Here is a 12997-nt window from a genome sequence, read left to right on the forward strand (position 1 = left end):
TGAGCATGCTAGGGGCTCAATGAACAGATTAAAGAGCAGGGGGGATAGTGGGCACCCCTGTCGTGTGCCGTTGCTTAGATCAAATTTCTCACTGAAGAGTCCCATGTTAGATACTGAGGCTGAGGGCCTGTTATAAAGGTTCATAACTAAGGAGATAAAAGTTTCTGGCAGTCCCATATTTACTAAGACAGCCTTCAAGAAGTCCCAGTGTACTCTGTCAAATGCTTTTTCAGCATCGATTGACAGAAGTACACTGGGAGCCCTCATTTTGTTTGCAATCTCTATTAGATTGATAGTGCGTCTAGTCGAGTCTCTTGTTTGCTTACCTGGCATAAAGCCCAGCTGATCAAGATGAATTATTGATTCAATGACCGCTCTTAACCTTGCCGCTAAAACTGCTGAAAATATTTTAATATCTGAGTTGAGAAGTGATATCGGTCGGTAATTTTCGCAAAGTGTTTTGTCCTTCCCTGCTTTAGGGATTGTAACTATTGTTGCTTCTAACATCTCTTTCAAACATTTTCCTCCTTCCCTAAAATTATTAAATAAATCAGTCAGCGGTTGGGAGAGGATATTAGCAAATTCTATAAAGAATTCATTAATGATGCCATCGGGGCCTGGGGCCTTTGCTTTTTTTAAATTCTCCATAGTTCCAAGTACTTCTTCAGTACTAAACCTAGCACCTAAGGCCTCAGCTTTTTCCTTATTAAGTTTGGGAATATGCAGTGTCTCGAGGAATTCGTTGATTCGGCCCAGGTCTGGTTTCTGAAAACCTTCTTCTTTTTCCAAATTATAAAGACCTGAATAGAAATCCGCAAACACCCCGAGAATTTTTTGAGGGTCCCGAATTGTCTCGCCTGTTTTATTTTTGATGGCATCAATCCTGTTGTCGCCCAGCTTCCTTACCCGGCTTTTCGTTAACATCTTTGCTTTATGCCCCAGTGTGAATTTTTTTGCATTAAGTTTATACAGTTCCTCCGTGTATTCCCTCAAAAATGTATTCTGCAGCTCATTGCGAGCTTTGTTTAGTTTGTCCCAACTATTAGCGTCTCTAGTCTCCTTGTGAATTTTTTCTAGTACCTCGATCTCTTTAATTATCCTAATACGTTCAGTATTATCACTTTTCCACTGTCTGCTGTTTAGTTCTTGGAAAACCCCTCTGATACTAGCTTTGTGCTTACACCACTGGAGCGAGTTCAGCTTAACATTCCCTATACTATCAAGTAGATTTTTAACCTTTATGCCTATTTCCTTGTGGTGTAGATTAAGTAATCTTGTTTTCATTCTCCATCTAGGTCTGGTTTTCCGAATCTGATTTATATACAATGAGAGTTTAATAGGGGCATGGTCAGACCAAACCATCGGCATTATTGCCGCTTCTTTTATACCAGATAATAAGTTCATATCAACCAGGAAATAATCCAGCCGAGAGTAGCTATGATGAGTCTTAGAAAAAAAAGTAAAATCTTTTTCATTCCCATGTAAATATCTCCACACATCATGAAAATTCAATTGATGTATAGTGTCTTTAATAGATATTCTCTTTGCACTACCAGTAGTGTCTAAGTCCAAGTCTATTATAGAGTTAAAGTCTCCCCCAATAATGGTTCCCCCATGTTGGCCTTCCCTAATTTTCTTAAGAACTTCTTTCACAAATTTTTTCTGATTGCTGTTAGGGGCATAAATATTAGCGAGCGTTAAAGCCGTATTGTTTAGATTACAGTTCATTATGATATATCTGCCCGCATCATCACTGTTTATTTTATTTACTATAAGGTTCAGACTATTATGGATTGCTATTAGGACACCACTCTTCTTCTTTTTATTGCATGCATAGTAAATAACACTAAATTGGCTATTCTTAAATCTATGCATATCTTTTTGTAGCAGATGCGTTTCTTGTAAAAACACAATTTTACACTGTGAGTTAATAATTTCTTTCCACACCAGGAACCTTTTCCGTGCCGAGTTTAGCCCTCTCACGTTAATACTAAGGAAATTGATGCTCATTTTTCAAGGGTATGTTTTGACTGTCCCTCGTCATATCGAGCCCTCCCTCTCCCCAAGACATCTCCTGCTTCCTCCCTATCCTTCCCCTTATACCTTATATAGAAAAAAAAGAAAAGAAGAAGAGAGAAAAAACTAAGATTAGTAAAACATGTAAATGCCATATAGACTAATAATTGTCCCCTTGTAAACCGAAACAGTCGATAGGGAAAGTACAGTCCTGGAGTTTCCTTTTCCAGGTTGTGACGTGACAGTAACAGATATAAGCGATGGTACATCTGTCAATGTGGAAGACATTCCGGTTTTGCGGTTATTTGTGTGCTCTATGCCATCCAGTATCCAATTTTTGCGGAATTTGGGCGCACGATGGTATTGCAGATTCTTCTATTGGCCATCCCCATGATTTCAGTAGTTTCTCTGCTTGGGTTGCAGAAGTACATATATGGCCTGTGCCTTCGAATTCAAATATTAGCTTCAATGGAAAGCCCCATCTATAGCGTATATTCCTAGCTTGCAGGCTCATGGTCACGTTCTTAAATGCACGTCTCTTATTTACAGTCCCAGGAGACACATCTTGCAGCACCTTTATGTCCTTGTATTTTTCAGGCACCGTTTTCTTTGCCCTAACTGCCTGGACGAATTCTTTCTTTACATGATGATAATGGATTCTAGCTATGATATCCCGTGGGGCTTGAGCGGGTGCCGTATCCGGTTTTTTTAATCTGCTGTGCTCTGGGTGTGGACGTCTGAGGACGTGATGACGTGCTGACGTGCGGAGGCGAGCGCGTCCCGGAAGTAGCGGCTGGTGTGCAAGTGGAGCGGCGCGGACGAAGGCGGCACGAGAAAATACCTGAGAGGGATTCCTCTCTTTGAGTTCCCTTTTTGACCCCTGCGATGCCGGTAAAAACGTTCCCCAGGACGGCTGTTGGATCTCTGGAACTGGCCGCAAGAGGAGTGAGCCGCAAACACAAGGCAGCGGCGATCAAAGGAAAGCAGCAGCGGCTGCAGTAGAAACTGCTGCGCTATCAAGGAGAAGACCGGGGGATTCGGAAGGAACGGACCCAGAGGCAGAGTCCCAGACCGGAGTGGCAGGCAAGGTGGGGAGGAACAATAGAGGTGACCCTCTGGACTGGGCTAAAGATTTAAGAGGGGAGAAAAGTTTGGACTCAAAACTGTCCTGACCAATTGCTGGCAAAACTGTAAGTAAGTGCCTGTCACTATAAATTTTAAAAGTAAGCAAAAAGCAAAAACTAATTAGATCGGATAACTAAGCAATTACTCCTGACAAGTGTAACGCTGCTTGACGGCTATATAGCTCAACGGTTGCTGCCTTAACAGCAGAAGTGTAAACAAAGTGTTATTTGATAAAATAGAACGTGAAACTAACCGATTACTATCTACTATTGCTAAATGAAGGGAAGAGTGTACTAACTACTAACACTAAACTATTAACTCCCGGACAAGTGTAACGCTGCCTGCCGGATACACAGTTTAACGGTTGCTGCCTTAATAGCAGAAGTGTAAACAAAGTGTTAACTGATAAAACAGAAGGTGAAACTAACCAATTACTATCTACTGTTTCTAAATGAAGGGAAAAGTGTACTAACTACTAACACGAACGTATTTATTCCCTGACAAGTGTAACGCTGCCTGCCAGTACATAGTTTGAACGGTTGCTGCTTTAACAGCAGAAGTGTAAGCAAAGTGTTAATTGATAAAATAGAACGTGAAACTAACCGATTATTATCTACTATTGCTAAATGAAGGGAAGAGTGTACTAACTACTAACACTAAACTATTAACTCCCGGACAAGTGTAACGCTGCCTGCCGGATACACAGTTTAACGGTTGCTGCCTTAGTAGAAGTGTAAATAAAGGGTTAACTGATAAAACAGAAGGTGAAACTAACCAATTACTATCTACTATTGTTGAAGGGAAAAGTGTACTAACTACTAACACTAACGTATTTATTCCCTGACAAGTATAACGCTGCCTGCCGGATACACAGTTCAACGGTTGCTGCCTTAATAGCAGAAGTGTAAACAAAGTGTTAACTGAAAAAAACAGAATGTGAAACTAACCAATTACTATCTACTATTTCTAAATGAAGGGAAAAGTGTACTAACTATTAACACTAACTTATTAACTCCCGGACAAGTGTAACGTAAAAAAAAAAAAAAAAAAAAAACTGTATCAAAAGCGCTTGCTCTGCCTCTGTGTTCCACACATACCCTACGACCCTTGCCCAAATGCCTATCGGTAACGATCTGCTATATAAATAAATATTGAAGCTTGACTTATGGGAAGACCAAAAAAAAGCCCAAAGAAGGAGGAAAAAATGACATCATACTACACACCAAGTCTGAGGAAAAATAAGAACAAAGGCCAGACAAATATGAATATTACACCCCAAAAGGACGGAGAAATAGAGAATAAGGAGTGCACTACAGGGACACAAGAACTGACAACTCCTTCTAGCCAAGGTTCACCGGGTGCAGCAACTAGTAGTAACATAGAAAGTGTAATGGAACGCATAATGGACAAATTCTATGATAAAATACATATTGACATGAAAACCCTGTCAAACGAGATCAGACATGAGGTGGCGCAGCTGGGCGAAAGAACAGCAAGGACCGAGGAAGAAATAAGCAATGTAGCACGGACGTGCAACTCACTGATAGAGGTGGTCCGAACTCAGCAGGAAAAAATAGAGCTCCAAGAGTTAAAGATACTAGAGTTAGAGGATCGATCTAGGCGCAACAACATCCGCCTTAGAGGGGTACCGGAGAACATTAAAGACCAAGAGATCTTGGTCTTTATATGGGACTTAATGCAAGCATACCTTCCCGAAGCAACAGACTCAGATCTGATGATTGACAGGGCGCACAGATTATAAATAACAAAATATAGGACTTGTACATGTATAAATCCAGGGGGAATTTGGTCAAGACAGAATAATTTTATCTGAACAAGTTCATAATTCAAAAATGTATGGGGTCTCCTGACTCTCTCGCCATCAATGCAAATGTGTGGAGGGGGGAGCGGTGGTAAAAGGCTCTGGCAGCTGAATTCTGAGGTGCCAAACTGTATCACCAATGTTCTGTTTTCCCGAAAACCTTTTCATCTTTTAGATTTGGCTTCCATTGTTCTGTGGCCAGGAGTGAAATAATCTTTAAACATAAGGTTCTAGGAGGTATCTGCTCTTTAGGTACCTGTGGCTGAGAAGTTGGTGAGGATGGACAGGGCCAACACGTATGAGGGCCATTTGGTGCTGTGCTTCCAAATGGGGATGGGGGACACTAATCCATTACATTTAGGATTTAAAAATATGCCGAATACTATAACCACAAAATCTAAAACCCAAACGGTCTAAAACCCAAAGGGACCTCGGTACCTTCTACACCCTACAGTGTACAGACAACAACAATACATGGGGGAAAGGGGGGGGGGGTTCAAAAAAACATTTTTACAACAAAATTTGTTTTCTCCTTTTATATCTAAAGACTAATAATTAGAAAATTCTAAGCTTCGCCTTGATTCTTTTCTTTTCTTAGTTACTGTGAAGCTCTTAAAGGGTTAACAAGCTTGCTAAAAGCTAATTTTTTTCCTAATATATTGGAAGGTGCCGTTATGAAAGCAGGATGATTTATATATCTCCTATCTATCCATCTTGGAAAGCTCATTCAAATTTAAAATTAATTAATTCTGAATTCACAAAAAAATATAAAATTGGTGTTTTGATTTTTAATCTAAAATTATAATAATATTTAAAGTTATGCCAACACTAAGCGGATAGAAACCATAATTTACCATAAAATTTGAGTGGTAAGACTACAGGCATTCTCTTACTTAAGAACACCTGACTTAGACGACCCCTATTATTGTAAATCCTGGTTCTTATGACAACCCAACAGTTTTAAAAACCAATTGTCCAATTTGGTCTGGGGCTACAATTATAAAATATACAGTTCCAACATATATACAAATTCAACTTAAGAACAAACCGGCAGAACGTATCCTGTACATGACTGCGTTTCTCTAGAAATCATATCATTCTGAACATGGTTAGTTTTTCTATAATTGTGCCAAAATTTGTGTTCCAATGTGCTGGATCCTAAAGGGGGTTTAATATAAGCCCCCCAATTACTTTATGCATAGATTATACAAGGTTCTCTATATATATCCTAAGTGTTATCACACAATTTGCCACTTACACGAAAAACTAAAAGGAAAAGTATTTTTTAGAAAAAAAGGTTTGAGTTGGCACCAGTACTATAAGTCTATACTACTAGACCTTGTATGTCCTCCCTTTGCTCCTATATATATTCCATTAGTGAATGGTATAATGCAGGTTTTGTGTATTTTATTCCAGACCAGAACTTACTCTAGTTCGGGTTGTTTTAAGGTGGAGTGAGGGAAAAATCCAACACACAATCATGCTAGACCCATGGAAAGCGGACTGTGTGCTGGTAGGATTCCACCACCTGAGCTTGGTTGTGTGCTTATGGTCTTGGGTGAAAAAGTAGAATACGCTCCCATAGAGGTAAATCTAAATTATTATTCGGAAATTACTATTCACCCCTATGGAAGAAGGGCATCTGTGCTGTGTCTGGCTTTTCTCCCAACTTCTGACCATATAAGACCTTGCAACTAACTAAAAGGAATAATCCATAGTGAATTACCCCATTAATTAAACCCCTTAATCCCCAGGCAGTTTTACATTTTGTGTTTCCATTTTTCACTCCCCACCTTCAAAAATCTATAATTTTTTACTTTTCCATGTAAAGAGCTGTGCGAGGGCTTGTTTTGGGTTACCAATGGCACTTGTTATTGACAATACTCCATGCCATGTACCGGGAAGCGGGGAAAAAAAATTCCAGATGCAGGGAAATTGATGAAAAAATGCATTTGCGCCATTTTCTGGGGTTTCTTTTTTTTCATGTTTTTTCACTGTGTGCCCCACTGTTTTTTTGTGCCCCAAATAAAACATCTTGTTTATTCTTTGTATCAGTAAGTTTATGGGGATACTTAATTTTATATAGGATTTGTGTTTTTAATACATTTTTTAAAAATTAAAACCTTCTGTCTGAAAGAATTTTTTTTTTTTTGTTTTGCCATCTTGTGGGGCTAATAACTTTTTCATACTTGGGTTTACAGAGCTTAAGTGATAGGTGTCATTTTTTTCCGGGATGAGCCAAAGTTTTATTTGCTACCATTTTGACCTTTTCATCACTTTTTATACATTTTTTTCATGTTATAAAAAGGCAAAAAAGTGGAATTTGGGGGCTATTTTCAGTTATGGGGTTCAACACTGGGAACAGTTATATTTTGATTGAACATTTTGGGATGCAGGGATACCCAACATGTTTATAAATTTTTACTGTTTTATATTTAGGAAATGGGGAAGGGGGTGATTTCAATTTTTTTCCAACTATTTTTCATAGCCCCCTAGTGAACTTTAACCCTCGGTTGTCTGATCCTACTATATACTGCAATACTACAGTCAGTAATAGATCATATATAAAATCCTATGCGCCACTGGCATATTGTAACAGATCTTCGGAAACCATAAAGCCTCAGGTCTTGTAAAGTCCCAAGGCTGTCATGGCGACAGATTATCACTCCCCGATAACGTAATGAAGAGCGACAATCATAGCCATCATGCCCACACGATGCCGCCTTTTGTCTGCCCCCGGCGGCAATCAATAACCGGAGAACGTTAGCTGCAATCACCCCACTTGTATGGAGGGCGCTCAGCATGAAAGGGGTTAATTTTTTTTCATTTTCAAAATGTATTGAAAAATAAAATTGTTTATTGATAAATTTAAAAAACAAACAAACACTGAAATGGGTTTGTATAAAGCGATAATGAAATGCTGGTCCTGCTTAAGATTTGGGAGTTATTTCGTTCTAGACGAAGAAGAGTTTAGGACAACTGTGTTGGGTTTGTTTCAACACTTTTAACCATATCGGAAACAATATAAATGTATTTTAAAATAATTGATGCACTAAAATGTGTTTGTATAAAGTGATAACGAGAATCTGGTCCTGCTTAGGAATAGGGTTTGTCTTCTAGACAAGGAGAAGTCAGATGTAAACCGCTGGCTTTTTGAAGGTTTTAAATGTTTTTCAAGGTGTTAACATTTTTCAAGAAGAAAATTTTTCCTTGAAGAATAATATAATTATACAATAACTACAGTTGTGTCCACATATGGAGAAGATTAAGATATGAATATCATGGTAATGGGCACAGGTTTGATCACTTTGACCCCATGGAGAAACTAGGAGAAGGATTGGATCTCTTTTGATCCTCTCCTTATTATAGATGCACTTCACAGAACTCCTCATAAAGACAGAGGTGTAACCTAAAACTATGGTTTCATAATATATAATCTGCACCAGGTCCCCAATTCTAATGCATATAATCCTATTCTCATTGTATTAAGGTCTCTATATGGACCCTATAAGGCTCCTGGGCCCATGTTTGGCCCTACCATTATGCACATCAGAACATGTAAATGGCCACTTAGTGACTTTTTAGTCTCCATGTTTATTGCTGTACACCCAGGACGTTCACATTGGAGAGGAGATGATAGGAATATTATTCATTCTTCTGACTAAAATTACTTCTTCGTACACCTAACCAATGAGGTGCTCTGAAAAACATGGCAAAACGCCGTAGGTGGACTGGTGAGCCCCATACATATGAGAGGGTTGGCTGCACCTGGCAAAATAAATGAAGTCCGTTTTCCTCAAATGTTGGTACAATCTTAAAGGGCATCTACCACCAGGATGAAGATCTGTAGACAAATGAGCCTGAGGGGCTTCAGGTTCCATAGGTCTTAATGGAGCCTGGAGACACTCAGGCTCCTTTGCATACAGATTTTAATTCTGATACTAGATGCCCTTGAAGTTGTATATGAATTTTATGCACCCATCTTCAAACACTGATCATATCAAGCACACATGTAGCTGTAGCCGTGTTCTGACAAGGAACATAATAGGTTTATTTTGCTTTCCCCTGATAAAGCCCATTAGTTGGGTGATACACGTGGCACCTTTTTCTCCCACAACCTTCAGCCACTTCCCTACCCCCCCCCACCCCACTTACAGGCAAAGGCCGGTTTCACTTGAACAAATGCATGCCCAGGCTATAGCTCACCCCTGCCCTCTCTGTAGGGAGAACTGTGGCACGGCCCTAATTATAGGGAAAGATGACGCACGCTCTAAATTTTTTTTCCAGGTATGGTATGATACGGTGGGCAGTACATCCATCAAAATGGATGGACGTATTGGCCATTGAAATGCATGGGGCTGTACGCTACCCATACCGCAACACTATAGTAAGGACTATGGATTTGTCTACTGTTATGGCTACAAGTTACGATGGGTTTTTGCAGATATTTTATTTTTCACCCCTGATTTTCCATCTATAATGATTATATTTATTTGTAGGAATGTTTCTGCCATTGTGGTGGGACTTTGGCAGTTTTTGGGTGCTTTTTACCCTGCTTTTTACCCTGTCAAAAATTAGCAATTTTGTTAAATACATTGTTCAACTATAAGTTGGTTCTCAATATTGGATCAGTGGATGTCGCAACATCGGAGAATACAGCAATTGTTGGACCTCCTCTGATTTCATATTAATTAGCTATCAAAGAGTCTTCAATATTCCAAACCTGAGGAATGAAAAAAGTTGGGTTTTTTGTTTTTTTTTTTACCATGACGTCCTAGTTGATGGGGGTCCCAAGTATCACCCTTCCTCCAGCAATCACATGAAATAGGGGTCCACAAATCCCCAGTGTTACCCCATGTTAGTGTAGATGAGAAAAAAAATTACTTGTGACTCTTGTGGAACATCTACGTCCTGATGCTCCATAGAAGCGAGTGGAGTCATATGTACAACCATAATCTCCTTAATCTTATCAAATTGGATAACTGTAGGGGGGGGGGTACCTATAGACCTTTTATTCCACTGATCACTGGATGTTATGGTTGTTGGAGCCCGAGTGACCAGCCACTTGTCTACTAAAAACATAATCCTCAGTGACCCAACAATTCGGACCTGGCAAATCTATAAAGAATCTTGGTATAGATTCTGTACCCTCAATCTGGGACAATTTACTTTATGCTACATGAGGTTCTTACCCAATACTTCCATATGTGGGATATAATACTGTAACCAAAAGAAGATGTTCATGAATACAATGATTAGGCAGGTGGTCAAAGTAAACTGCTACCAGTGGGTCAAGCATTATAGAGCGACTTCATTCAACTTCTTAAAAGACACCTGACTGGACATCTTCACCTAAAACCACAACTACAGAACTAAGGTAAGACCAATCATCTAAGTTATGTTTTTTTTGTTGTTGGTTTGTTTTCCTGATGTTATTACTAATGAGTTTGGAGTTTTCAATGTCCTATAATGAGCAAAACTAAAAATAATATTTAGATAACAACAACTTTGTTATAATGTAAAACTGTTTAGAATAAAATGTCGTTTTAGCCCTCTCTTGGTTATTATTGGTTATTCGATTTTTCCACAATTCTAAGTCCAACATTATGAATTATTTTGGGGTGGTCACCTAGTCCTTTCATATTATACTGTGAATACCTAAAGTATGATGGATTGTGATGATATGTTGGCATGAAGACCTATTGAACGTTCTATTTTCTTTCTTGTAGACTATTTGCTCAAGATCAAGCCTCACCAATCCTTAAGCCAAAATGGAACCAGTCTTCCAAACTGTAGAGGTTGAGGAGATTACCGAATGCTACAGGATCATCAAGAGGCTTGGTCAGGGGGCTTATGGACAAGTCCTACTTGCACAAGACAAACTTACAGGTATGTGACCAAGGCCATAAAGCTGGATATGTAGACTAATACACACTAGATTACAAATTGTAAAATGTTGCGCAATATAAATATTATTCTGCTCATATTGGTGGAATCGACTAATGATGTAATCTACAGAGGAATTTCGGACTCTCCGTTCCTTATTCCTGATTTGTTGTAATCTCTGGTAGTATCTGCCTCATTTTGTTAAAAATGTATTTATTTTTTGAGTGAGAACGGTGAATTTCGCTCTTCTCTCTCCTGTGACCACTAACTGGTTAGCGTACAGGATATTTCCTGCCGAGCTAGGAGTTTACACAAGGAGACCTGTGCTTCACTGTAGGCAAAAGGAGCCAGAACAGAAGGAAATCCTATAGAAAATGATCAAATATCTGTCAATCAAATGTCCATATAACACACAGCTTCTTTTTTGTCAATTATGTGCTCACTTTACTCCACCCATCATGCAAGTGTTATGAATGGGGAAAGAGGAGGTGACTTATCAGCTGTTGGATTAAGAGTTGGGGCTGTTGTAATCAACTAATCCATTACCTGTATGGTTATTAGAATATTATTTTATCAAGAGAGATCTAGGAGGTAACATCTAATTGTCTTTTCTTTAGGTAAACCATTTGCACTGAAGTTGGTGAGAAAGGACCGGACCAAGTTGAAATCTTTTCTAATGGAACTGTCCCTATCAATCTCTCTCTCGGAGCACCCTGGATTTATTACAACCTACCCGATATTTACACACACCATGGACTACTATGCGATGACTCAGGAGCTGGCAACAGCGGGAACACTGCATCACCTCATTCAAGCTGAGGTAAGAAATGCCTTCATATTGTAACATACACCTTATTATCCTATTAACCAACCCAACATCTTCTCCTCTTACTGATGTATATGACCATGTATAATCTATATGTGTGTAACTTATGATGCTCATCTTATTTTTGCAGGCTGGACTTTCAGAAGAGATAGTAAAAAGATGTGCAGTCCAAATCTCCAGCGCTCTGGACTGCATGCACCATAAAGGGTTGGTGCACAGGGATCTGAAGCCGGACAATGTCCTCCTCATGGACAGAGATTGCCATCATATTGTGCTTGGTGACTTTGGCTTAACTCAGCCAGTAGGTAGCTTTGTAATCTCAATGTCGCACATTATCCCGTATATGTCTCCAGAGTTGTGTGACATCTCGGACGAGGAATATTTAATTTTACACCCTAGTGTAGATACCTGGGCTTTTGGGGTACTACTATTTGTCACCCTTACTGGATATTATCCTTGGAGACGCGCCTTCAGTGATGACATCATGTACCAAGTATATGTATACTGGCAGGACAATCTGAGCTATATTCTACCACCAGCTCGTTGGGACCAATTTTCCCCTGCAGCAATCACCATGTTGAGCAATCTTCTTGTTCCGGACCAATCTTGTAGACACTCAGTTCTTTCAGTCTTAAATTACATTAATTTTCCCTGGAAAACGGATGTTAATGGAGGCAACCATGGGAGGCTGAAAGTCCAGTGGACTGTGAAAGTCAACCTATCGAGAACTTTGTAACACAGAACCAAGAAGGTACCACGTTAAACCATGCAATGGAAGCGGATAATCCAATTATCATTATCACGGAGGAAGATGCTATGCTGACTCTTGGATTGGAAGTGGAAAATTCTTAGGACTTCATTGTGGGACCCTAAAAGGTTCTGGCGCTTCTTGATCAGTCGACTAACATTGGGAACTCAAAAAACGTAAGTATTACATTTATCTGATAAGATATTTCTGAAAATGTTGGTTAGCTGTTTCTTTGAGTTTGGTCTCTATCCTTGTTAAGTAAAGGTGAAGGGTGCATCTTCAGTGTTTAGCTCTATAATGGTACAACAAGGCAAGGTTTAGGCCATAATGCATATTCTAGACCAAATAAGATTCTCACTTTTAGGAAAGTTTTTTTTTTTTTTTTATTATCTGGAGAACTGCTTAACCCTTTCAGGACCTGGCCCTTTTGTTTTTTCATTTTCATTTTATACTCCCCATGATCAAAAATCCATAACTTTTTTTATTTTTCTATGTACAGAGCTGTGTGACGGCTTATATTCTGTGTAACAAATTGCACTTCATAGAGATGGTATTGAATTTTCCATGCCGTGTA

The 12997-nt window shown here is 39.2% G+C and overlaps 1 protein-coding gene across 1 annotated transcript; it reads left to right on the forward strand.

Annotated features, from left to right (window-relative positions):
- The first annotated feature begins 10734 nt into the window (after positions 1 to 10734).
- LOC140122923 (serine/threonine-protein kinase SBK1-like) lies at positions 10735 to 12411 on the forward strand. Its single transcript, XM_072144166.1, has 3 exons — positions 10735 to 10852; positions 11467 to 11669; positions 11806 to 12411. Exons 1-3 carry the CDS (start codon positions 10735 to 10737, stop codon positions 12409 to 12411), a joined length of 927 nt encoding a protein of 308 aa, XP_072000267.1.
- Positions 12412 to 12997: the final 586 nt, after the last annotated feature.

Source organism: Engystomops pustulosus, chromosome 3 (assembly GCF_040894005.1).
Source record: "Engystomops pustulosus chromosome 3, aEngPut4.maternal, whole genome shotgun sequence".
NCBI lineage: Eukaryota > Metazoa > Chordata > Amphibia > Anura > Leptodactylidae > Engystomops > Engystomops pustulosus.